A 25,146-nucleotide genomic window follows, 5' to 3' on the forward strand; every position below is an offset into this window, starting at 1 on the left:
TTTCATTCTCAATATTATTTGGCTTAATCCCGTCCAGATCAAAAGCACCAAAACTTTTAAAATAGATAAGTATTTATATTCTAAATAAAGTTCAAATATAATTAAAAAAATACTTCAACAAAATAATATAATTAGATTTATAAATTAGGTATTATAATTATAATTTATAATATATATAATGAATGATATATAAAATATAATATAATTTTTGGAATATTCAGTCTGTTTAATTTAAATAAAATATATTTTTAAGAATTGGATCAGCCGAACTATAATTTAATCCTAACTAAATAGACTGGTTTGGTTGGGTTTTGCTTGCTCAGTCGTCGACAGAAGGAAACAAATTCGATCTTGGAACAGATTCGACCCGTTTAAGCAAATGGAGAAACCATCATCATCAAAAAACTTGGAAGCTTCGTTGCTGCAACTCATTTCTAATCACAATCAATCTTCTCTCCGTCTCAAACAACACACAGGTACACTCACAAATTTATATCTTCGAATAATGATAAATCGATTAAATTTTGTAATTAATTGTTGAAATTGAACGTAGAGAAAGCGAAGAAAGACGCAATTAGGAATGCGGTGCGAGTTTCGGATGTATTGGTAGAGGCAGTCAACGGAGGTGTGGAGGAGTGTTACATTAATCAGAAGCGTATCGAGCTCGAAATTCAAGCTTTAGCTTCCACTATTCTTCGTTTCGCTAAGCAGACTGACCAATGGCTTGCTGCGTCTCGTTCTCTTAATAACGCTATTAAGGTTTTCGCTTTTCTTATGCTGCTTCTTTCATTTTTCGCGCGTTATGATGATAAATTGTGATTGTTGTCGTGCACTAGGTAATTTTTGAAATAAGGGAGAAAGGGATATTGTTGAGTATCGTTTTAGGTAAATGTGTGACACGCTTAGTAAAAGAGGACTGTGAGCAAGTAAATGTGGTACAACTTGCAATGAGTCGATGACATTGCAAACTTGTGAAGTACTTGGGATTCTGCCTACGTTTTCTTTTTTCAATTAAGAAATGGCATATTGGAGTTTGTATCCGATATTAGGATCCTTTGTTGGAGTGAAGAAGCGTCAATACAATTTGTATATCTAATAAGTGATCCGAAAAACTAGTTTTTGTAAATGTTTAATTATTGGCCAGGCAGCCCAGGCCCCTTAGGGTTTGGGAAATGATCTAAAGCCTCAAACACATTGTGAAGGCTAGTATCTTTTTGTTTCTTTTATCGCGTTATGTTCAATTACAACCACTGCATAGGTCGAGAAATGATAAGTGCGCGCACATACTCTTTTATAATTAGAGAAGGATTAAACTAATGAACAAAAAAGCAGGATGACGGTGCCATATTAGAGCAACTCCAACCCAACTCTAAAAGCCTATTATAGTGTCACTTATAGTGTAATACTCACTCCAATGCAACTCTAAAATAGTGTTGAACCTACACCAAATATTTAGCGTGATACCAAATTTGGTGTAAGTTTGACACCAAATTTGGTGTCCGTCATAATTCCATCAATGCCCTTACTTTTGTTAATAAAACAAATTTGTTCTCTTTATGTCATAGAAAGATTCCTTTTAGTTTAAATTATAGTGAAAAAAATAAAAATTTTCCCTTTATGTCATGCAAAGATTCCTTCTTGTGTAAACTATAGTGTCAATGGGTTGAAATGCATTTTGTGAATGGTGTTATTTTGACACTAAAATAGTGTAGAAGTTACACTATTTTAGTGTCATGGGTTGGAGATGGTCGTGAGTTGATGCTTGGTCTATCATTCACTATGTTCTACTATCTTAAGACATTTTAGAGATTTGAAGAATAAATTATCTGAGCTTAGAAATGGAAATGTTCTAACAGGGAAGATCATCCATTATGGAAAGAAAAAAGAAACTGTTTTGTGAAATTTGTGAAAGAAGCTGCTTATAAGCGTGCGTCAAGTTCTTTGGGAAACTTCCTAAGTTTTCCACTCTAAATGAGCTTCGGAACTTACAATAAAGATTTTGGTGCTCAAACTTTGACATAAAAGCTGAACACCATGAGGCAAGTAGGCATATTAATCAACTTTTAGGCTTGCAGTTAGTGATTACTACCTATATTACAAAAAATGTAGATAAATATTGGCAAAATAGTTTTGTTTTTTTTAATCTGGCAGTGCTTATTATCAAACTAAACATCTTATTGGCTCTAGATTAGCCTCATATCTGGTCTCCTTACTTTGCACGTTCAGGAAATTGGAGACTTCGAGAACTGGATGAAGACCATGGAATTTGACTGCAAAAGCATCAATGCTGCCATCCGCAACATTCATCAAGTGTGATCAAACTTGAAGATCCAGGTTTCTGAATCATTATGGTGTGGGCTTTCCAAAAACCTATATCTTGATCTATGTAATTTCATGGATGAGTATTCTCTATGTAAATTCATGGATGAGGAATTATAGAACATCGAGACAAGAAACATAAACACATTCTGCAGTATCTCGTGTCTTTAATGTTCCAAATGCCTTGTTGGTTGTAATCTTGTAGATGACAAGGAGGATGAATGTTTTCATCTGTGGCCTTTGGTGCTGAAAACAAATTTTCTAGTTCAAGCAAAGATATTCAGCGAGTATAACTATATTATATAACTATATTATCTTTCATTGAATTGCAAGTATTAAAAGTGAGCAGTTAAGCACTCTAGAAGCAGATGTTAAAAGCAGATGCCACAGTTTTGTTTTGTTTCCCAATTCAGACAAGAATACTTGTTCTGGACTTCCAGTGAAGTACTACAATGCTAAGAACCTCTAGTTCACACTGGTGATTGTATATGGCTTTGCCTGTTTGACATGCGTGGGGATCGAGGGATAGTGAAGAGAGGATGATTAGCACTTAATGTTACATTGTTACTAACCTACTAGTATGTTCTTGAATCTCCATTGCCTTGTCTATCTATGGGGGCTTCTACTTGAAGGATAAGTTGGAGAAGTAGAATGCAGTTTAGATGTTAATAATGCACACAAGCCACAAGCCTTCAGCTTTTTCTCTTCACACGACTGATCCGTTAAACTAGAGCTGTAACTCAAGATATATATGAGCTGATTGTGGCTCGTTCTTGACTCAAAGTTCTTGTTCTACTTTGTTTGTCTATGAAAGGAAGACCTCGGTTACGACAGAACTCTTCACTTGAAAGTTGGCAAGCAATGAACATACTTGTACACTATTGTGAGTATGCTCTATGCTCTATTGTAATGTTCATAAACTCTTGAACAGTCGTGAACAAAACTGGCCATAAATGTCTATGAGAAGACTCGATGAGTATTCTTAGCTACATAGGTATATACTTTAAGGAAAGATATACCTGCATTGTTCCATAGTTTTTGTTTTGTACAGAAAGTTGGAGTTTCTTTTATCAGACAGAAAAAAGGTAAAAAAGACTCCGCCAAAGACCACCAACATTGTTAAATAGAACAAGGCCTCGTATTCAAAGTGTCTCCTTCGCTCCCTTTACTGGATTATGAAGGTTCGCACTTTGTCGAGAAGATGGATATGTAAGTGTCTTCGTTTATTATAAAGATATAAATGCTAAAATACAGCTCGCAATTACACGATATCAACTTTCACTCTGATATTAACAAAAAAGAACTGTTTATGACAAGATTTTTATATCTTAAACTGTAAAAGGAAAAAAAAAATCAAAAAAATGATACAGCCATCCTAAATTGTTTATACACTTGAATAGCTGCATCTCTATATGTTTGGTGACTGGTGTTCATCAAACAAACTTCACAATTCAAAGAAATAACCCCCATATACCCCCATTCGATTTCACTTAATAGCCCTAAAAAGCTGGCTTCCAAGAGTGACAACTGGGGTTCCTTCCCCCATAACTGTCGTCAAGTTCATTTCTTTCTCAAGTATCCGGTCTAGTTCCGTTACCACATAGTTCATGACAGGACGTCTCTCACTAGAAGGATCCACACAACGGACTATCAACTGCACATACTCTTCCATGCCTTCTGTAGTGAATCTATTACCTAGTCTCTGATCTATGATAGCAGGAAGATTCCCCGAGTCCTGACAATTTTGCACCTTCAAAGTACAAAACAGAATATTTAACAGAGCTGATGATCAGAAGAGTACTTGTGTTCTTCACAAGTTCAAATTAAATAATGTAAATTGTATGCCACTTGGGAGGTGCTATATTATAATGACAATGAGAAGCACCATCAGTTTATTAGAAATCCGCAAACAAGGTATGCAGGAAAATTTCATGGGAACGGCAGCTTACCCATTCAACTAGGTTTTGGTTGGAATCTGAAGAGAGCAATTTCATCGCTTCTTGACCGCTCATTAACTCCAACAGAAACACACCAAAACTGTATACGTCACTCTTGTCAGAAAAGTGTCTGAACTCCCTCACCCTATAGGAACAAATGACATATAGTTCACAAAAAGAAATAGACTTCACAAGAAATAGGAAAGATACTTAAATCGTTTCAGAAATACTACTCTGGGGCTAGGAACATCTCATCTGCTGCCTTTTGAGAGGATGAGCTTGGAATATCACCTCTTCCTAAAAAGTTACGGACCCCGGCATCAGCAACTTTAGCAATGAAATTTTCATCTACAAGAACATTTGCTGTTTTAAAATCCTTATGTACCAGACGAGGGCTTATAGAATGGATATGAGCCAAACCTGCATGATGAAAAGAAATTGGAGTTTTCTAAATAAACTAGGAAACTGCCATAGAATAATAAATATTCCATATACATATAGAGATGTAAAGGGGTGTGCTAATTTCAAGACAATAGACACTCAGAAAAATGACGTTGATCCTTTATGACACTGATTTTTACCCCCTATGGAATCTTGTTCAGAGCAAGGATCAACCAATTCAACAAAGCCAAAAAATGCTCACTGATTTTGCAGAGGATCACCTTTAGCTGCTCCTATAGCTATTGCAAGTCTATGCTTGAACTCAAGCTTCTCCTTTGAAACATGTCCAGCTCCTGCAGATATAAACCATAAAAGTTCCAGAATGTGATTCCCTTGAAAAACAATAATCAAGCTCAAATGTACTTGAAAGAGTACTCTCAGAATTACAAAAATTGATAAAGTTTATAGCCACTACTATAATGTAATTTGAATTTCTATCGTATTGGTTCTGTAGTATATTCCTTGTTGGGAAAATGAACGAGTGAATTAAGAATTACCATATAAGTGAACAGATACACTTCCATTCGGTATGTACTCATAGACAAGAATCTGTTGACCATTTTCCTGGCAGTAACCCAAAAGGTTCACGAGGTTCCTATGCTGAATAGAAGTGAGATATCTTACCTGTTATGAAAGTACATTTGCAGATCATCAGGAGTGCACGAAAAGGAAAAACAAACGAATATAGGGATAGCCAAAAGATGTATAACAAAAAAATAAACCTAAAAGCCATCGAGTCTAAAAACCACCTGGTGCCATATTTATGAAAATTTATACAAAATGATTTTGGATAGTTGCTGTTTACCAAGTATGTAGTGCATAAGAATGAAGGCAAAAAATACATAAGCACTATGATTTGGCTCAACATTGACCTAAGTAGATATTCAATACACATTGTCCACAAGGTTTTTTATGTGGAACACCCCAGTAGCCAAAGTCATTCATTAGAACCTCTTCCCAGGAAAAAGGACGGAGGGAAACATGATATTCTTCTATAAGAAAATCCAACTTCGTGATGTGATAACCACTGGCAGAACTTGGCTATCTTCTGTCTAGTTCGCTGTTTATTCACAAAATATGAAGAGCTCCAGAGAGGACAATACTTACGGTTCTCCAACTAAATATCATAAATCATGAGAAAACTTATATATACTCATCCTAGTCATCCATTACTCATCAAAAGCCATAATTACCTCTTCAATGAATTCCTGGCTGGGAGCACCAGGTCGTTTTTTTATAGCTACAAGCATCCCATCATGAAGCAGCCCCTTGTACACTTCCCCAAATTTTCCTTCGCCAATCAAGTTTCTATCATTAAAATCTTTGGTAGCCGAAAACAATTCTTCCATGCTAAAACGTTTGGCCTCGCGCAACGTCAGCTCAAATGTGTTTCTTCCAACTGAAAGGCAACAGAATAGAACGATGAGTCATCTTATATATATGGTGTTTTCATTACATATACATCTGCTAAAAGTAAGATTACGTTGCATTGATTGATCCGAAGACCCTGTATCAGAAGTTCTTGAAACATTCCTATTATGGCATAGACAAAACCATAATATTACTATAACTAGTACCACCAACGCTACGGCTCCTGCAGCACCCCCTAGCACAGGTGCAAGAAGCTTTGACATTTGGTAAAGAAGCCACCTTAGCTTTGATGATTGGATAGTACAGCGATCTTAATTCTCCCTCCTGCAGATTGCCAAAAGGAAGCCGGTTATTGAAATATGACGCCTACATAAACTCCAGCAGACAACATGAGCAAATATGCCACAATACAGATTAAGCAAGGACAGCAGAAGAGCAGCATTAAAAACATAACTCGACAATCAATACATTTATGATCATAAGATTGTTGAATTTATTCTTTTTAGAAAATGATAGAACTTATACATGATTTCAAATTTCACATTATGACAGAAACATATGAATTAAACGACACAAAAACATAGTTAAAAATTATGAAAAAAATAAAATAAAACTTCTTAGAATGAGGGAATCTGACCTTAAAACGACAAAATTCAATCATCCAGTAAGCAATAAACACAAACGTATAAACAAAATTTGCCTGAAGAAAAGGTACACTATGCACTTCAAGTAACTATCAAAGCATGAGGAAGTAGATTCACCGCCACATTTCAGGAGACCGAAAATAGTATGTATGAATGTCAAATGTAGAATGCAGATTAACATTAGAGACAATTGATCAAAGTTCGTGATCAACATGTATATTTCGCCAAAAGATATAGAATTAAGATAGAGAACCAACAATTCTGCTAGATTTTTCTGCAGATACAGCAATCAATATTAAATATATTAATAACTTCACAATTCCAAACCTGGGTTGACACAGTAATACTATTTCAAGATCCCTAAAGAAACCGCAGCTCAAATTATCAATGCCAACTTTATTCACAATTTTTCATCAAGAAAACAAAAGCCCGTGTCTAGAATTAACCTACATTCTGATCCTCACACTGAATTCTATACAGGGGCAAACAAATAAAATGTGCAGTCAGAACAAAATTAGAAACTTTAGCAAATTTAAGGCAACAGAGAATCTATCAAATCAATATTCATGCCTTTATGATGATACACTTATATACTTAAAAGCAATAAGCATAATCAGAGCATCTATATCAATCTGCAAAATGGGAATATTGTGTACTTACAGAAAACTAAAGTGGTTATGAAATTAAGACAGCTTCTCTGCAAAAAATCATGGGAGGATTGGACAGAGAGCACAGAGACAATGGCAAAAAAAGAGGGTAAAAAAATAAATATAAAAAGTTGCTGAGCAGCGCCGACAAGAAAATTGAGAAAGATTTATGACACTACCAAACCTGTCTCTGGAATAATAAATATCAAGAAACAGAGAAAAAAAGAACTGGATTGTAGCAAAAGCTTGAAATTTTATGATGAATCAGGGGCAACCCATTTAAAGTAGAGAGAGAGATGGAGAGAGATTATGATGCTGATGTATAAAAGTAGAAAAAGAGATTGAATTGAAGGAGGGTGGGGGCAAATTTGTAGAGAGAGAATGAAGGAATTTAGTTGTGTGTATATATGTTTATAAAAACTGGTGGTGTGGGCTGTAAAGCAGTATAATGGGGAAGGGGGGTTGTTGTCTGCTACTGCAACTTGAAGAGGTTTTGTTTAGCTCTATCTCTCTTTGCTCTTCTGTTCATACCACCGTCTCTCTCTCTCCCAGTTCTCTCTCTCCCAGTTGTCTCTCCCACTGTTTTTTTACTACAAACTGATATGAGAACCACTGTTTTTCTCTCCTGGCTGTCTGTTTGTATGTTTATATACATACAGTGATGATACATACATGCTAGAGCATATCTGTATCTTTAAGACAATCTCTATCTATATATCCGTGTATTTATTAAAAACAAAATCACCATCTAAATCCTCAAAATATGTTACAGGTAAAAACGGCAAAATTACTAATTTAGTACACGAGGACAAGGAGTTAATACTGTAAGTTGCGTATTAGCGTATCTGTAAAAAATTTAGTCGGTCAAGATGTGATGGATTTTATGAATTAATTAATTATTTAAGAATACAGCTCTTTGGGATTGTCTTGATGTGGTGAAAAAGTGTTTTATAAATCTAAAATCAATTTTTTTCGAATATTAGATTTTAACTCATAAAACTGCTTTTAAAAGATGTAGATCTCATATTTTAGAAAAAACTGTTGTTTACAACACTTTTTATTAATATATATTCTAACCAATCCCAACATATTCTACTGCATAGATTAATGATTAAATCTTAAACACAATCCACAACATATATGACATAGATTAATGATTAACTTTTAAACAAAATCTAAAGATAATTGAATGCACTCTTTATCTGAGTTATATTTTTGCTACACAATATAGGATAGTTTAAATTTTGATTATTTTTTAAAAGTTTTATTTTCAAAATTAAACTGAAAAGTAAAAATTTTAATTCAAAGGAAAAATTAAATATAATAATTAAAAAATATCCTTTTTAACCATCTTAAATTACATTCAAAAAATCAAATGATAACTAAAAAAAGTGGAAGCAGTAGTAGTAAGTACCAAATTTAAATTTTTTATTGAAACTTACTGCTCCTTCCGTCCCCCAGCCAATAGTATATATCAAGGGATATGGATGCGGCACCAAGTTTAATGCTTCAATAAAATATAGTTCTTCAATTTATTTTTAAAATTTTTCTTTTCTATAAAATATAACATTTATATTTTTATATAGAAAAAAAAAATTTTAAAAATAAATTATAAAATTATATTTTATAAGAGTCTTGTCGAACAATGAAAAACAAACATAATTGAATTGGACGGAGGGAGGGGGTGCCGTTAAATGATACTCCCTCCGTCCCTAAATACTTTTCCTGTTTGTACTTTTCACGTTTGCCAACACACACTTTTTATCGTTAATATCTTTCATTTCGTGGTAGCATTAAATATAAAAACTTCACCGTATTAAAGTACTCGTGAATACGAATCTAACAAGATCACTCATGAATATATTTAGTTTTATAGATTAGATGTAAATTAGTAATTTGTCTCATGTTATGAACAGTACCGACATTACAAATAGGAAAAAAAAAAAGATACGGAGGGAGTACTTCTAATAGCTCATCCCATACTATTCAGAAAAAATAAATTTAATATCAAATCCTTCAATGTCGTGAATGTTACCGATTCAAATTAACCAACCTTAAAGGGCCGATGTTCTTTTGGTGAGGAAAAAGAAAATCAGAATGAAAAAATAACAAAAACATTGATGAAATTACTCTTAAGGGCATTTAAGTTCTTTTTATAGCTTTTTTAATCTTTATTTAAGGGCATTTAAGTTCCTTTTAAATAATTTTAATATCATTAATGCATGAGTTTGATCTTTGATTATATTTATATTATGTTTGAAATCACATAATAGATATATTAGTTTTTAAAGTATTTTTTTAATAAAAAGTTTAGAAAAAATGACAAATAACTTATTAACAGCTACTTATAGCGAATTCTTAGCCAGAAATTATGTGATGATAAAAGAAGAATTAAGTGGAGCAAAATTTACTGGATCGTAGGATCGCGGATTAGTTAGAGTCGAGATGTAGGATTATACATTTATACTTGAACCCTTAGATGGATGGGGATACAATTATACATCATATATGTACGTGACTCAAATCTCATCGAGCAGCAGATCGCAAATAATCTATACTATACTATAATAAGTCAACATGACTATAATTTGTAGTCCTAAGTTTTAGTTATATTTTTTGGTTTGATACTCTCCTTTTGGTACTACAAGTCTACAAATGTGGAGTCTATTAGTCTTACATTGTTAAACAGTTTCAAATACTAAAAACACTCCTAACAATACCTTATCATATAATATTTCATTAAAAAATTATAATGATGTTATAAATAAAATTATAAATAATAATTTTGAATATCTTTTTTTAACAAGAAGATTTATATAACTCTTTTTAACTTTAACGTGTTCTATTTCAATATAAATACCAAACATTACATAACCTTTTCTAACTCTAATATTAAAAGTTTCTGTTGTCAAAAAAATCAAGATTACAGAATAATGTTGAAATTCGATTGATTAGATTACTGAATATTTCAAATGTATTACAAGATCGTCTATGTTTGGAAAAGATTTAAATTTTCTGATCTTTTTTAATTTTTAAATCTACATGTACTAAATTCAGATTAAATGTATTATATGTGTATATATATATATATTATATATATATATATATTATATATATATATATATATATATTTGTTAGGGTTTGTCCATTTTCAAATAATCGGGAGAAAATATAGTCAGTCGAATAATATAATTTAATTAAATTCAATCTATTAATATTAAAATACTAATAAAATAATGTTAAAATTTAAATTATGAATAATAAACTACGAACTATATACCCGCCCGTGCTTCGCACGGGTTAAAGGCTAGTTTTATTAATTCAGCGTGACATGTTTAAACGATGTCAAACCACTTACTTTTCTGGACTTTTGTTATTTTTATTATTCTGAACAATGTTCGGATGAGTTTAAAATAATGAATTATGATTTATAATAATTTAATATTATAAGTTAATGATTTAAACTATCTATTTGAATACTTTAAAATTATAGATGATACGATTAAAAATATAATAATAAAAATAAATTTAATAGATTATTTATTTGAGTAATTAAATTGATCTTTTAAAAGAATTCATAAAAAAATTAATATAAGTTGTTCTACATCATACCTACTTCTAAGTTTAAGTTAGTTTTCGACTTATTCCTAATTTTAACTTTTCACTTATTACACAGCCAAACACATTTTGATTTAAAGTCGAGATGATTTAAAATCCTCGATTTTAATCAACATCAAACTCACTCAGTCCATTTTTACTAACAACATAGGATATACATATTATTTTGAAAAGTGCTAGGCACTCCAAATTTTTTCCCCAAAAATTACCCAAATTTCACGTGTTATCTTTTGATTGGATATCCAACTATTATATAAACAGGATCATACAGTTACATGAACCTCGTCAATATAATCATCTCAAATTGACGTATCGCCTATTTAGGAACATTTTTGACAAAATAATTTTGGGTACCTGGCATGCATTGCCTGTAGCTAGCAAATATCATAACTAATTTAAATCAAATCAAGTGAATAAGAAAAATTCATGTTGAATATAATTAATAAATTAAATTAATTAACTTGAGATTTATTTAGATTTATCAAATAAATTCGTAGAAGTCAAAGCAAGGTAGTGTTCTGCCAATATAATATCTGATTAAAAGTAAATAACAGCACTACATGTGTTTCTAACAACAAAAGTTAAACTGAGATTAATGAATTAAGGACAACATGTAGTCTTAATTAAAAGAAAACACAGCAAGCGGCTGCAGGGTTGCCATCCCCACCAGCCAGCTATTTGACATTCCTTTCCTTGGGTAACCAAATTATGAAATTAGATATTACATATAAAATAGATAAAGAACATAGAACAAGATATCATTGTTGTATAAAAAGAGAGAAAGACAGCAGTGAAGCTGACCACATAGTGTTTTTGTGTATTAGTAACAAATAGTGTGTAATATAATAATAATTTAATAAAAAGCATAGAACAACTTATGGTGGGTGTATAAAAAGAGAGAAAGACAGCAGTGAAGCTGAGCAAACAGTATATACATACAGCACAAGACGCTAATTCTCTACTTTGTTTAATCCAAATTCCACATGAATAACTTAGGATTCTTGTCACTCTTAACATGTTAACAACATTAAATAATTTTGTATACGAAAAGTTGTTGCGCAGTCACAGTATTTTTATTTTAATGACTTTTGCGTTGCTATAATCTAATGTGATTATAAGTAATAGTGTTGTTAATGATCATGAATGATTGCTCCTAATCAAAACTAATGTGACGCCTGCAGCAGTAATGCAAACTCAACCATTTGATTCCTTGCGCTTTTTGAATAATTAACATGTCAACCCTGGAACAACCTCCCTAACAGCTTAGTTTGTTGGGTTTAAATGCTTAATATTTTCTAAATTTTAATTAAGAAATGCCGCTGGTTAATCTGAAATTCTTTTTGCTCATGTAAGCCAAGTAAATATCCTAGCATGAATAATTAATTATTTTATACAATTTCAAAAACAGTTACTTACTCCGTCACATTTTACATTTTAAGTGAGACAACAGAATACTGGTCTTCAGTAAGATGAGTACAAACTATACTTCTGTGTAAAGCACCATTAAGCTTTACTAAGATTTATAAAAACATGTACATGACTAAAAAATAAGATTAGATTAATACTTTATTTTATTTACTTAAACTTTAATATAAATCCTTGGTATATATTATCGATAAAACTCTATAAACAAGTGGAAATTGATTCACGAAATTGGATACAAGTCTTTGACAAACATGCTTTAAGTTTAAATTTAAATGAGATCTCTATATATATTAATAACTAGCTCATCTCAACTATGTGCGCGTAACAATTATATTTCTCACTTAGCTGATTGACAAGGCTTAGAAAATACTCAAAATAGATTATTCCTAATACAGTTATGTAAGCGATCACTATTACGCATAAATGTTAGTTGTAAATTGTAATAGATAATCAAATTGATCAATAATATTAATATTTACCTACGTCCAGCATTTAAAAAGCGGCCAGCGATCAAGAATATGATCTACGTTCGGTGTGTTAAAAAACGCTGTACTAGACTTATCCAGGTCTCAGCACTTTTTAACCGCTGGACGGGATCATTTTCTCCATCCAATGATTAAAAAACGTGAAATGTACTAAACTTTTGTGATTGTCCTACGGTTAGAAAGCTGCTGTAGATTATTAACTTGACCCTGAGATACGTATGCAAGAGATTTGGATCCTTTTGGACCACTAAACATATCAAAGTTGGTTTTATGCTCTTCGTTTTTTAACTTGTTTTTCGTTTCGTGACTTTTTATAACCATCTGTATTTACTATTCTGATTTTTGTTAATTAATTTTGTAATATTGTTGCTGTGTGCATAAGATTGGAATGTAGAAATTAGGAATAGTATATTTTTAATTTTATATGTTTTGTTTATTTAAGATTGATTTTTCTTTCTTATCCTGTTTTATGCGCTTGTATAATCAAAATCAAATCAAGATTTTAGTCGAAAGACTCGAAACTGATATTTATGTTTCAGTCATGGTTACGAATTTTCATTCAATACAATCAAACATGTAGTGTTCCACTTTTATCCAAAAACTGAACCAATCCATGCTCTTCCTGTCATTCGACATACTTGCTCTTACATGTGTCTTATTTTTCGAAAATATTTTCAATAAAAATTCTCATCAACCCACCAATTAATTTTTGCAACTATAATTTTATTTTATTTTTAACAGAGGACAAAAAACACCTAACTAAGGCCTTTGTTGAGCTCTTTTTAACTCTAAGTTCTACTTCTATATATGTCTTTCCTTTTTGCCTTGGGCCTTCTTTAAATAGTGAGGATTGGGCCAGTTGAAGAAGGAATGGGCGATAAGGAAAAAGGCTGATTTCAAGTCTTCGGAATATGAAGTATCAGGGACGACTTAAACTCCCAACCCAGTTCATAAGAAGGAACATCTAGAGTCCGTTTGTCTTGCCTCATTAAAAAATTTATTTGTTATTTTTATAATTCTCAAAAACATATAAAATTATTTTAATAGAAACATAAAATCATATATATTCATACCTACCAAGTCGGGAAAAGGCCAAACTTGGCAAGTACACAAGAACTGATCGAGTTCATAGACAACAACACTCGTTGTCGTAGCCAACGACATTCTTTCTGCCTCTACTCCTATTTATTGTTCACTATATTTCCAAGTTTTTTTTCTTGCACAGCATACTGTATTCCCAAGTTACAGCTCTTTATATATGAAAATGTAAGAAAATTTAATATTTTATAAAATTATGAGACCTAGATCAGATAATAGGCTGGATATAATACTTCAGTGTATCTTGTCGAACTGAGGCCTCCTTTGTTATCAGAATTTAGAATTACACCGTAATTAGAAATTACGGTGAACTAGGTTACAACGTGCAGTTAACTTCGAACTCTAAAAACTGTGTTTGGTTTGTTTGATTTATATATGCATGTGACTATGTAACTAAAATTTTGATTATTTATATAATATAAAATTTCAAATTTATACAAACATATAAAAAATAAAAATTATTTGATATGTAATATTAAATAAAGTTATATAAATTTTAATATAACATTAAACGCAAAAAGCATATTGATATTTATAAAATAAATAAAAAGATTATTAAAATGAGCTCATATATTAATATATCAATAAAACACATGTTTGGTATAGAGTATTTAACTATAATTAAATATAAATATAAATATATTAATAAATATTATAAATTTAAAATTATATTTATGTGTATTATTAAAATTACTTATAAAATATAATTAGTTATAATTATATTAAAATAATTTTAAATTAAAATTCTATAAATATAATTTTATAAATATTGATATATAAAAATATTATGACATAAAATTATTATAACAATTAGTATTAGAAGTAATCGTAACATATATAAAATATTAATTAAAAAGTAAACTAAGATAATGTATACAAATAAGTAATGTTATATTAAACATTAATTTTATATATAATATAATTATATTATAAATATAGGACATTCACGCGGTAATTTAGAAAAACCACGTCTAAGCAATGGAACTAGGTTGCGGTGTTTTACTGTAACTTCATATACCTAGAAAGTGTGGGTTACATAGTTTAAGTTAAAAGTCGTATAATCAAACGCTGTCACCCAGGTAAATTCTATGGAAGTGTAGGTTACTGCGTTGGAGTTACAGCATACCAAACGAGGCCTAAATATCTGATTATCTAAGTAATTATACTAGTATTGATTTTAGATTAATTCATGTTTAGTGTTTTAACCGATTAACTCTAGTTCACGTTTTTACAACAATGAGCACATGAAATTTTAGTACATTTCGACTTTATAACTGAAATAATTTTTGTCTAATAAATATTAAAATGGTTTTATTTGTATCTTCTGTTAATCTTATGTCTATAAACATTTTTCATGATTGTAAAAATATAAAACATGAGAATACTCTTTAATTTCTAATTAAAAAAAGAAAGAGACTCGGGGAAAGGAGCATTCTAAAAGAATTGAAGCCCAAAAAGTGATTAGTCAAGGGAGAGTAAATTACAAATGAGAAGTACTCCCTCCGTCTCAATTTATACGTTGTTTTTGAAAAAATTACGCACTTTAAGAAAATACTGGTTGAGTATTTAATTTTCTTGACAATCTTTGATAGTTGCACCAAATTACTAGTAAAGTGTATTCTGAGTATAAGTCTATTAGTCAAATATTGGAAATTATGTTTCAAGAGCATTTCAAGAAAAATCATTTAAAACATTGTTATGAAAAGAAAGAAGGACAAAAATTTTAGGACGAATAATTTTTTTTAAAAAACATGTACTATATTGACGATTCACCCAACTCGAGATGATGCCCGAAGAGGGGAAGTAGTTGAACTTGAGCATTGCTCATGCACCAGCTTTTTATGGCACCAAGTAGGCGAAAGTCCAGGTCGGTTTAAAAAGTTTCGGAGTACTGTGTTAAGTTGTTCATTAATACGAGTAATTGAGAGTGATCATTAAGATTAGTAATGCTAGGTCGGGGCTAATTCCGTGCATCATTAATTGATTAATTGCATCAATAATCCAGGGTTATTAATTATATCAAGCAGTTCATGCATATCTTAAATTTAATCACATCATTTATGTAAGTAAACTTAATTCATCAAAACACCGGTTGTAAAGAATTAACTTGAGTCAGTATTACAGTACTAGTACTACCTTAAAACTTTAATATAGATGTCATTAGAGTTGATCCTGACGGTGATGAACTCCGGGACAGTGCTCTACATGGTCCGAATTATACGTCAGTTTCATATATATCCGTCTCGAAAACTAATTATACATGTTATATATTTTTTTTAAATTACACAAAATATGATCCCAGTTCTAGAACAATATATTTCGACTATATTGGTACCTACATAATATAACTTAATGTGATCTTTCTCAAAAAAAAAAAAAAACTTAATGTGATCTTTTTGCATAAATTACATTGACTTAATAGTTTTAATATAATGTACTAATAACTTATGATCACATTCGAGTTTTAATACTTAACATTGATTTATAAATTATAACCAAATAAAATGTTATAATTTTGAAAAGTTAAGAAGAACATATATTTCAAATCTAGATAATAGTATCACACATTTAATTTAAGATCTTTGAAATTTTGTTCAACTGCTGCATACTAATTAAATAAGTCTATGCTAATATAGTTTCGTTTTGGAGTTTTTAATTACCACTTTTTAAAGGATTATGGGACATCATACAGAGATATATAGCACATATCACCGCAAATCAAAATTTATGTGTTGGGTTCACTCGGATGAAATGAAATGAAGAGAAAATAAAAATGAAATTTGTATTCTAACATGGTGTTGATTAGAGAAAAAATATTTATAATTTCCATTCTCTTGATCATTTTCTAACTCAAATGTTATAGATGGAATACTCATTTTATTTCTACGTTATGTATACTTCGTTATTTATCACAAAAAATTTAAACTCATTCATATTTAATTATTATTATCTCATATTTGATTATTTTTATAAAATTTTTATATAATTTCTCATTTCATTTTCTTATTATTCTATTTTATGCAAATAAAAACAAACTAATGGATCATAAGCAATGACTTCACCATTTCATTTTTTCTGCTCACTAACATTTTTCAAAAGGCAGGTTGGACTAAGGAATAATACATTAATTTCCGAGACTCTGATGGTCTGATTAATGCGAGGGAGAAATCGAGTACATATGAAGCCATTTTTGACCATGCACATTTATATTTAGGGCATGTTTGGGAATACTGTTGAAAATTGTTGTGCGATCAAAAAAAATATTGGTAAAAAAGGTACTGTTGTAAAAATCTAGAAAACTATTTACTAATTTTTTGATATTTACTTATTTTGAGTAATACTCCCTCCGTTTCAAAATACATGACACTTTGACTTTTTGCACATAGTTTAAAATCCTTTGACCATGTACTTATATTTATTATTTTTAAAATTTTATTTTTTTAAATAAAAGTATATAGTCAAAATTTTAAAGTATAATTTTTTTAAAAAGAAATGATGATTCTAGATAGGCCTGTAAATGGATCGGATATCCGATCCGACCCGATCCGATCCGTGGTTAAATAAATGGATATGGATCCTTATTAAAAAAATCCGATCCGATAATAATCCGATCCGATAATAATCCGGTCCGATAAAGAATGGATATGGATATGGTCAAATCCGATCTGTTAAAGATCCGATCCGATTCATGCTTAACTATATTATATATTATTTTGTATTATAATATAATATATTATTATTAATATATTACATACAATATAAAATTTCCTAAAAATACAAGACAAAACCCTAAATCATCTATACTATCTATACTATAATATAATAAGCCAACATAGGTTTAATTTGTAGTCGTACAAAATTTTGGTTTGGTCATCTCCTTTATAACTACAAGTTGGTCACATGTAGACTTCTTTTACTCTTACAATATTAAAGAGTTTTATACCGTTCAAATTACAAACACTTGTGATATAATACAAGATAAAAAAACTCCACCATTATTCTTTTAAATATGATTTATATATTATTTATATACTATATTATAATAAACTGATATTGATATAATTCGTAGTCGTCCAAAAAATGTAATCAATTGGAATATAATCTGGTTAAAATCTAATTCATTAATACTAAAATACTAATAAGATGATGATAAAATTTAAATTATAATTAATAAATTACAAATTCTATACCCGCCCGTGCTTCGCACGGATTAAAGGCTAGTATTATCTTATAATCGATCAGCCGCTCCTAATTTTTGACATGACTCTCACTCTTGTTATCCGGTTAATCCAATAATCACTCTTTTTTTTATGTAGAGTGGGTATAAACACAGGAGCTAACTCTTCCACTTAAAACCTCCTCAATCACCTGGTTCCGTATTTAAGAGATATTTATCGATTTTAATCCTTATTAATAGAGGAGCAAATCATAATTTGATTCCTCCAAAAGTATTAAGCAACTTATTTATTATTTTTCTATTTACTTGATAAGTTTTTATAGGAACAACCAACAAAGTTTTTATTAAATACTGTTTTGTTAGTTTTTTTATCTATTACGCTAAATTTTATGAATTAATATAGTTAGAAAATATCACCTTTTTTTTTGTATGGAAGTTAAAATATTGTTCACGGTGAAAAAATATATTTCATAATTTTTAGTGGATCGGGGCTCCGATCCGATTATCCATGATCCGAGTGGACCGGATATGGATTGACTTGTAAAATATCCGACTCCTGATCCGATCCGATCCGAATCCGATATATTTAAATGGATTAGGATATGGATTTAGCTAGATCCGATCCAAATCCGATCCGTTTACAGGCCTAATTCTAGATGCTTGGTCAAAACACTTTGAAATATGTGTAAAAAGTCAAAGCGTCATGCATTTTGAAACGGAGGGAGTAATATATAAAAAAATAACTTTTTGTTGCGGTTTGATAGTGAAATTTGTAACAGTTTTCTGCAAAAGCTGAAAACAGCTTTTTCCAAAAGCATGGGATTATCTACTTTTTCTAAAAGCAGTTTCTCAGCTAAAACTTGCTGTTCATAAAAATTGTTTTCAGATTTACTAAACAGATTTTCACATAATTTTTAACAAAAAAAACTATTGTTACCGTATATAACAACAATTCCAAAAGGTACCTTACATGTACAAATTTCCCCTGTACACATCACCATACAGCATTATACGTAATTTACTTGTTTTCAAAAATGAAATTCTTTTTCTGTAACGTACTGCAAGTCGATCCGGTGTACGTGTATATATGTAGTACCAAACCATCAACTTCAAAATTCTATTAACAGAAAAAAATTATAAGAGTTTCCAAAATATCCGAAACCACACATATATTCATTTTTTATTTATTTCATCCGTCTTAAAATAACAATTAATTTTTCCCACGTAATTCAGGTGAAAACAATATATGTTTACACATTTTTTTCCTAAAACAAAATCCCGAAAATAAATGTCAAAATACTTTTTATCTCAAATTACATGAGAAAATTAAAAACAAAAAAGAAGGGGAAAATGAACTAAGCACGTCACGTATGCCCGCATATATATGTAAGAGGTGTACTCCGTATTGGTAAGTTTAGTGATAATAAATCGGCGTTGCGCAAGATTAGAATTGGTAGGAAGAGCTGGAGACGATTGTGCTTCACTTGATGCATCTACTCACTTGAAACGTACGTGGTGTAGCTATATCCTCACCATGGTACACACAGACAGTTACATCTTACATCCACATAACTCCTCCTTCCACGTGGCCATCCGGTGACCGTCCCTCCAACCTAACTTCCCCTTATTCATCATCAAATTTTCAACCTCTCTCTGTCGCCGTCACTACTGTTAACTTAAATCTTTAGACTGTTTAGGTACAGATAATTCTCTATATATATACAAGTACAAGGAAACCTAACAACACAAATCATCCTCATCATCTATCTTCTTACGGATTTTTTACAGAGATCCAGATTGTTGAGAATGTCTAACCATAATGCGGAAATTGAGGAGATCAGGAAAAGGCAGAGGGCTCAAGGTCCTGCTAATATTCTAGCTATCGGCACCGCCACGCCTTCCAACTGCGTCTACCAGGCGGATTATCCTGATTACTACTTTCGGATCACCAATTCCGAGCATATGAGCGATCTCAAACTCAAATTCAAGCGAATGTGTATGTCCATCGTCTCATTACACTTTTTATTTATTTCTAATTATCGATTTTAGTGCGAGTTCTAAGAAATTGCATCTAGTATTGCACCAGTATAAATTTGAACAGGTAGCAAAACACAAAAGATGTTACGTAAGTTTAAGAAAAGTTATTGACATGTACACATGGTTAATTTGTGCAGGTGAAAAATCTATGATCCGAAAGCGTTACATGTACATAACAGAAGAATATCTAAAAGAAAACCCTAATGTGTGCGCCTACGAGGCGCCGTCTCTGGACGCGCGCCAGGACCTGGTGGTGGTGGAGGTGCCGAGGCTAGGGAAAGAAGCTGCAGCTAAAGCGATCAAAGAGTGGGGTCACCCCAAGTCCAAGATCACTCACCTCATTTTCTGCACCACTTCTGGTGTAGACATGCCCGGGGCAGACTACCAGCTGACCAAGCTCCTCGGTCTCCGCCCCTCCGTCAAGCGCTTCATGATGTACCAGCAGGGCTGCTTCGCCGGCGGCACGGTGCTCCGTCTCGCCAAGGATCTCGCCGAGAACAATGCCGGCGCGCGCGTCCTCGTCGTCTGCTCCGAGATCACCGCCGTCACTTTCCGCGGCCCTTCTGATTCCCACCTGGACTCTTTAGTTGGCCAGGCTCTTTTCGGTGACGGCGCGGCGGCCGTCATTGTCGGGTCGGACCCGGATCTGTCCGTGGAGCGCCCGCTCTTCCAGCTCATCTCCGCGGCCCAGACGATTTTACCCGACTCCGACGGGGCCATCGACGGGCATCTCCGCGAAGTGGGCCTCACCTTCCATCTCCTCAAAGACGTCCCGGGCTTGATCTCCAAGAACATCGAGAAGTCGTTGAAGGAAGCGTTCGGGCCTATCGGCATATCGGACTGGAACTCCTTGTTCTGGATAGCCCATCCGGGCGGCCCGGCTATCCTGGACCAGGTAGAGCTCAAGTTGGGCCTGAAAGAAGAGAAAATGCGGGCGACCCGACAGGTGTTGAGTGATTATGGGAACATGTCAAGCGCATGTGTGCTCTTTATTCTTGACGAAATGAGGAAGAAGTCTATTGAAGAAGGGAAAGCCACCACTGGAGATGGTTTGGACTGGGGCGTTCTTTTCGGGTTCGGGCCGGGTCTTACTGTCGAAACCGTTGTGTTGCATAGCGTACCCGCGACTATTACTCACTGAAGTTGCTTCATATGATTTGTGTTGCATATACATACTATATGGTACGTGTTTGTTATTTTGTTGCTTCAGCTCTGCGTGCTCATGCATCTCGTGTTAAGTTTACCCTGCTTTTCAAATATGTATTGTCGGTTGTTCAATAAAGATCGATATTCTTTTCCTCGCTTGTAACGTATTTACAAAATTTCATATGTATTCCTTAAATTCCTCTTTAATGATATAAACCTCGTCGATTAAGTATCTGTTATTAATTAAATTTAGCAAAAAGAATAATTTTATGGTTACTTTGACATGATAATTATTAAAAGATATATTTAAGATAATTCAAAAAGAAAAAAGGAGAAGATATATTTAAGAATACGACTTAAAAGTTAAAACGGTGATTTATCATATATTCACACACGAACATTAAATTGTGACCAGAACAAGCTGGATTGTAACATTACTACTTTAGTAGTACTACTTTACACGCAACTCCTAGACTGGAAAATGGAAATGTAATTTTTGTGATAGAAATCATGCAAAGAATGAGCACCAGCCAAACATGCAATAAAAAACGGATTTTCAAGTATTTACAAGGCGCATACTAAGGATGTGACTTGGAGTGAATGGAATGGAATGAATTTGTACTCTAAAATAGTGTTGATCTAAAATGGTGTTGATCAAGGAAAATATATATAATTTTCATTCCTTCAATCATTCAATCCTTATTATTTTAACCATAACTCTAAACCACATGTTTTGGAAGGAATGCTCATTCTATTTCAACATCATATTTCTTCACAATCTTTCTCACAAAAAAATTAACTACATTCATATTTTGTTACCGTTGTCTCATACAATCTTCTTTCTGCTTAAAATTTCTATATAATTTTTCATTCCATTCCCTCCTCATTCCATTTCATAAAGTGAACACAGCCTAATAGTTATTGATTTTAACATATAAAAAACTTCATTAATCAAATTTATTATTTAAATACTCCCTCCGTCCCTCTGGGATGTATATGTTTGGAATGGACACGGAGACTAAGAAAAGTGTTTAAAGTAGTGTAAAGTAATGAGAAAGAGAATGAAAAGTAGGTAAAGTGGTGGGACCCATGCATATTTAATTGATGGATATGAAAAAGTAGATGGAAGTAGTGGGTGGGTGGGATTTTTATATTATAAAAGTTTACTATTTTGGGAAAATTTTGAAATGTATAGAATTGAATGGGACATCCCGAGAAGAAAAATGTATAGAAATCAGATGGAGGGAGAGAGTAACAAATAATTACTAATATAGTCATATCCATGTGATAGAAAGACCCGTAAAGAAAGAAAGGAGAAAGATTACAAGGATAAGCACTGCATACAGTAATCGAGTGCTGCCAAAACATTTTTAAATGTCGTCTGTCAACATAAGTAGAGTAATCAAAATCATGACAGTTATAATAACTCAAGACAAATCAGTAACGTCTTAATGGTGCTGGAAAAAAATTCACCGATAACGTTAAATTAATGGCGGACGCAACCGTATGGACATGAATGAGGTAGGAGTTGGGGATTGATGTAGAGCGCTCAGTCTGTAATAAATTTTATTCTTAACTATGATAAGTTCAATACCCGCACCGATCTGACTGATTCAACAAGACAAAAAGGACATGTTTCCTTAAATTTATGTCAGTCGTTTGGATCACTCAAAAACAAATACTCCCTCCGTCCCCCTGAGTTGTATACATTGGGGGACGGGGACGCGGCACGGACTTTAATGCTCCTGTAAAGTGTAGTTGTGTAATTTATTTTTAAAATTTTCTTTTTCTGAATTAAAGTTTGGATGTTATATTTTTATTCAGAAAAAAAAAATCTCAAAAATAAGTTACGGAACTATATTTTATAAGAGCATTGAAATGCGTGTCGAACAGTTGAAAAGAAACGTATACAATTAAATGGGACAGAGGGAGTAAATTAAATAGGATCCTATCACCTTTTAGCTGATTTTCCCTTGCAGTTACACCATCTCCAATGGTTGGCACCCTTCCAGGAGTGCCAATTTTGACACATAACTCAAAATATTATTTTTATATTCACACTTTTCCAAATCATTTTTAGCGCTCTTCTTTCAAAATACACTCCAATGGTTGTCACTCCAAGATGCCAACTTTATTAATTGAAAAATAATATTTTATGTATTATTGAGACCACAAATTCATATTTTATGTACTATTGGGACCACAAATGAAGTTGACACTCTATTTTATGGGATGCCAACTTTTGGCATCCCAAAGCCAACTCACTTGGCACCCCAATAGCACTCCAAGATCTCCAATGAGAGTGCCAACGAGAGTGTCGGTCCATGTCATGCCACGTGGTATTGGCACCCCTCTTGGCACCTCCCATTGGAGATGCTCTAAGAGCCTTGGAGGCGGATGTAGAGTTTTATACGGAGGGGATTTCATTTATATTAAAAAAAAATTGTCTTGAATGAAGGGAGTAAATATTATATTTTTTTCGGAATGTTTTTAGTGACAACTTTTATAAATTCTTCATTTCGAGTATTATATCAATCAAAAAATTGAGGAAAATTTTCTTTAGTTAATGGATTGCTCAACATAAAAATGGATGAGCTTTTTAACTGAATGAGCTCATTTTATATGTGAACAAATTTTAAAAAAGAAATTGAAGATGTTATGGACCCAGGAATGGGCTGAAGTCCCCGAGCCCCCTTCTACATCCGCCCCTGCCTCAGTAACCTGGTTGGATTAACAAAACACACATTATCAATATATTTCAGGAAGGAACTGACAAGATGTTTTTGGAAATGTTTGATATTTCATCTGACATGTGATTTGATAGTCGCAATAATGTTTATGTTATCAATATACACACAATGAACATGATTGAATTAACAAAACACACATAATCAATATATTTCAGGAATATTTTTCTGAAAAATGTTTATATTTAATCTGACATGTGATTTCATAGTCACAATAATGTTTATCTTATCAATATACACGCAATTAAGTCGCACAATTTCTATAAAAACAATATCTTCAATCTTGAATAAAACGAGACTTTATAGATTGAAAAATGCCAGGTATCTTAATTTTCATAAATAGATCCCGACACGTGAATGAAAATATGATAGCTTTTCCAATAACAAAATAAGATCTGATGTGGGTATATACTGAGTCCATAAATCAAATAAAGCTAGTTATCGTAGATATATTGAGTGGGTTATTAGAAAGGAGGATAACTAAACTCATGGCCAGTTTGCAGTGGGGTCACTGAACTCAAAAAAACTTGCAAACGGATCACAAAACTAAATTTAATTTACAATCAACAATTCAACATTAGTCAACATTAATTGATTGAACTAATAAATATTTGCATTTAAGTAATTGTCGTTAGCACAAATGTCTAATAACACTTAGACTAAAAAATAAAAAATATGATAAAAATCCAAAAAAAAATCGAGAACAATTGAACAAATTGGAAAAAGTTAGGATACCCTCATTAGTGATCCAAAAATTCATATTTGAGTTCGCTTATATCAAATTTCTCTCCAAAAATGATCCAAACCTGGATGTGTGAACTGAACAGTGTTGATCCAAATTTGGATTAACACTATTCACTGATTCGAATTTGGATCACTTACTTTAATATAAAATAATCATTTTTCATTTCTATATTTCCCGTTTATTAAATTTAAAAATTGTAATTATTAATAATTAAATAATAATAGGTTGTAATTAATAATTGGTAAAATAATCCAAAATGATCCATGCTAGTACAAACAATTAGCGATCCACGTGGTCAGAGAAAAAGTT

At 32.1% G+C, this 25,146-nt stretch overlaps 3 protein-coding genes across 6 annotated transcripts; 2 read left to right on the forward strand and 1 right to left on the reverse strand.

The window, feature by feature from the left end:
• The first annotated feature begins 278 nt into the window (after positions 1–278).
• LOC108216641 (biogenesis of lysosome-related organelles complex 1 subunit 1) lies at positions 279–2,645 on the forward strand. The gene is made up of 3 exons (XM_017389465.2): positions 279–476; positions 554–759; positions 2,227–2,645. Exons 1-3 carry the CDS (start codon positions 380–382, stop codon positions 2,314–2,316), a joined length of 393 nt encoding a protein of 130 aa, XP_017244954.1. The 5' UTR covers positions 279–379; the 3' UTR covers positions 2,317–2,645.
• A 935-nt stretch (positions 2,646–3,580) lies between these two features.
• LOC108215758 (putative serine/threonine-protein kinase) lies at positions 3,581–8,003 on the reverse strand. 4 transcript variants are annotated; one of them, XM_017388324.2, is made up of 8 exons: positions 7,373–8,003; positions 6,181–6,392; positions 5,891–6,096; positions 5,195–5,321; positions 4,919–4,990; positions 4,490–4,604; positions 4,269–4,401; positions 3,581–4,069 (listed from the first exon to the last, which is right to left on the reverse strand). In XM_017388324.2, exons 2-8 carry the CDS (start codon positions 6,329–6,331, stop codon positions 3,806–3,808), a joined length of 1,068 nt encoding a protein of 355 aa, XP_017243813.1. In that variant the 5' UTR covers positions 6,332–6,392; positions 7,373–8,003; the 3' UTR covers positions 3,581–3,805. The 4 variants fall into 4 exon arrangements, with proteins under 4 accessions (XP_017243813.1, XP_017243812.1, XP_063948601.1 ...); XM_017388323.2 differs by having other exon boundaries at positions 4,490–4,676; positions 7,373–7,998; XM_064092531.1 differs by lacking the exon at positions 7,373–8,003 and adding an exon at positions 7,283–7,299 and having other exon boundaries at positions 4,490–4,676.
• An 11,569-nt stretch (positions 8,004–19,572) lies between these two features.
• LOC108215973 (chalcone synthase 2) lies at positions 19,573–21,577 on the forward strand. The gene is made up of 2 exons (XM_017388617.2): positions 19,573–20,158; positions 20,337–21,577. Exons 1-2 carry the CDS (start codon positions 19,969–19,971, stop codon positions 21,338–21,340), a joined length of 1,194 nt encoding a protein of 397 aa, XP_017244106.2. The 5' UTR covers positions 19,573–19,968; the 3' UTR covers positions 21,341–21,577.
• The last annotated feature ends 3,569 nt before the right edge of the window (positions 21,578–25,146 follow it).

This window comes from Daucus carota, chromosome 4 (genome assembly GCF_001625215.2).
Source record: "Daucus carota subsp. sativus chromosome 4, DH1 v3.0, whole genome shotgun sequence".
Classification (NCBI taxonomy): Eukaryota; Viridiplantae; Streptophyta; class Magnoliopsida; order Apiales; family Apiaceae; genus Daucus; species Daucus carota.

What these genes read in the sequence shown, in the direction of transcription:
- LOC108216641 (XM_017389465.2), top strand. Translation starts at nt 380, where the DNA reads ATGGAGAAACCATCATCATCAAAAAACTTGGAAGCTTCGTTGCTGCAA. An exon ending in CCGTCTCAAACAACACACAG is followed by an intron (nt 477 to 553) that starts GTACACTCACAA and finishes AATTGAACGTAG; the next exon opens with AGAAAGCGAAGAAAGACGCA. An exon ending in CTCTTAATAACGCTATTAAG is followed by an intron (nt 760 to 2,226) that starts GTTTTCGCTTTT and finishes TTGCACGTTCAG; the next exon opens with GAAATTGGAGACTTCGAGAA.
- LOC108215758 (XM_017388323.2), bottom strand. Translation starts at nt 6,331, where the DNA reads ATGTCAAAGCTTCTTGCACCTGTGCTAGGGGGTGCTGCAGGAGCCGTA. An exon ending in GCCAGGAATTCATTGAAGAG is followed by an intron (nt 5,322 to 5,890) that starts GTAATTATGGCT and finishes CTTTCATAACAG; the next exon opens with GTAAGATATCTCACTTCTAT. An exon ending in ACCAAAACCTAGTTGAATGG is followed by an intron (nt 4,070 to 4,268) that starts GTAAGCTGCCGT and finishes TGTACTTTGAAG; the next exon opens with GTGCAAAATTGTCAGGACTC.
- LOC108215973 (XM_017388617.2), top strand. Translation starts at nt 19,969, where the DNA reads ATGTCTAACCATAATGCGGAAATTGAGGAGATCAGGAAAAGGCAGAGG. An exon ending in ACTCAAATTCAAGCGAATGT is followed by an intron (nt 20,159 to 20,336) that starts GTATGTCCATCG and finishes TAATTTGTGCAG; the next exon opens with GTGAAAAATCTATGATCCGA.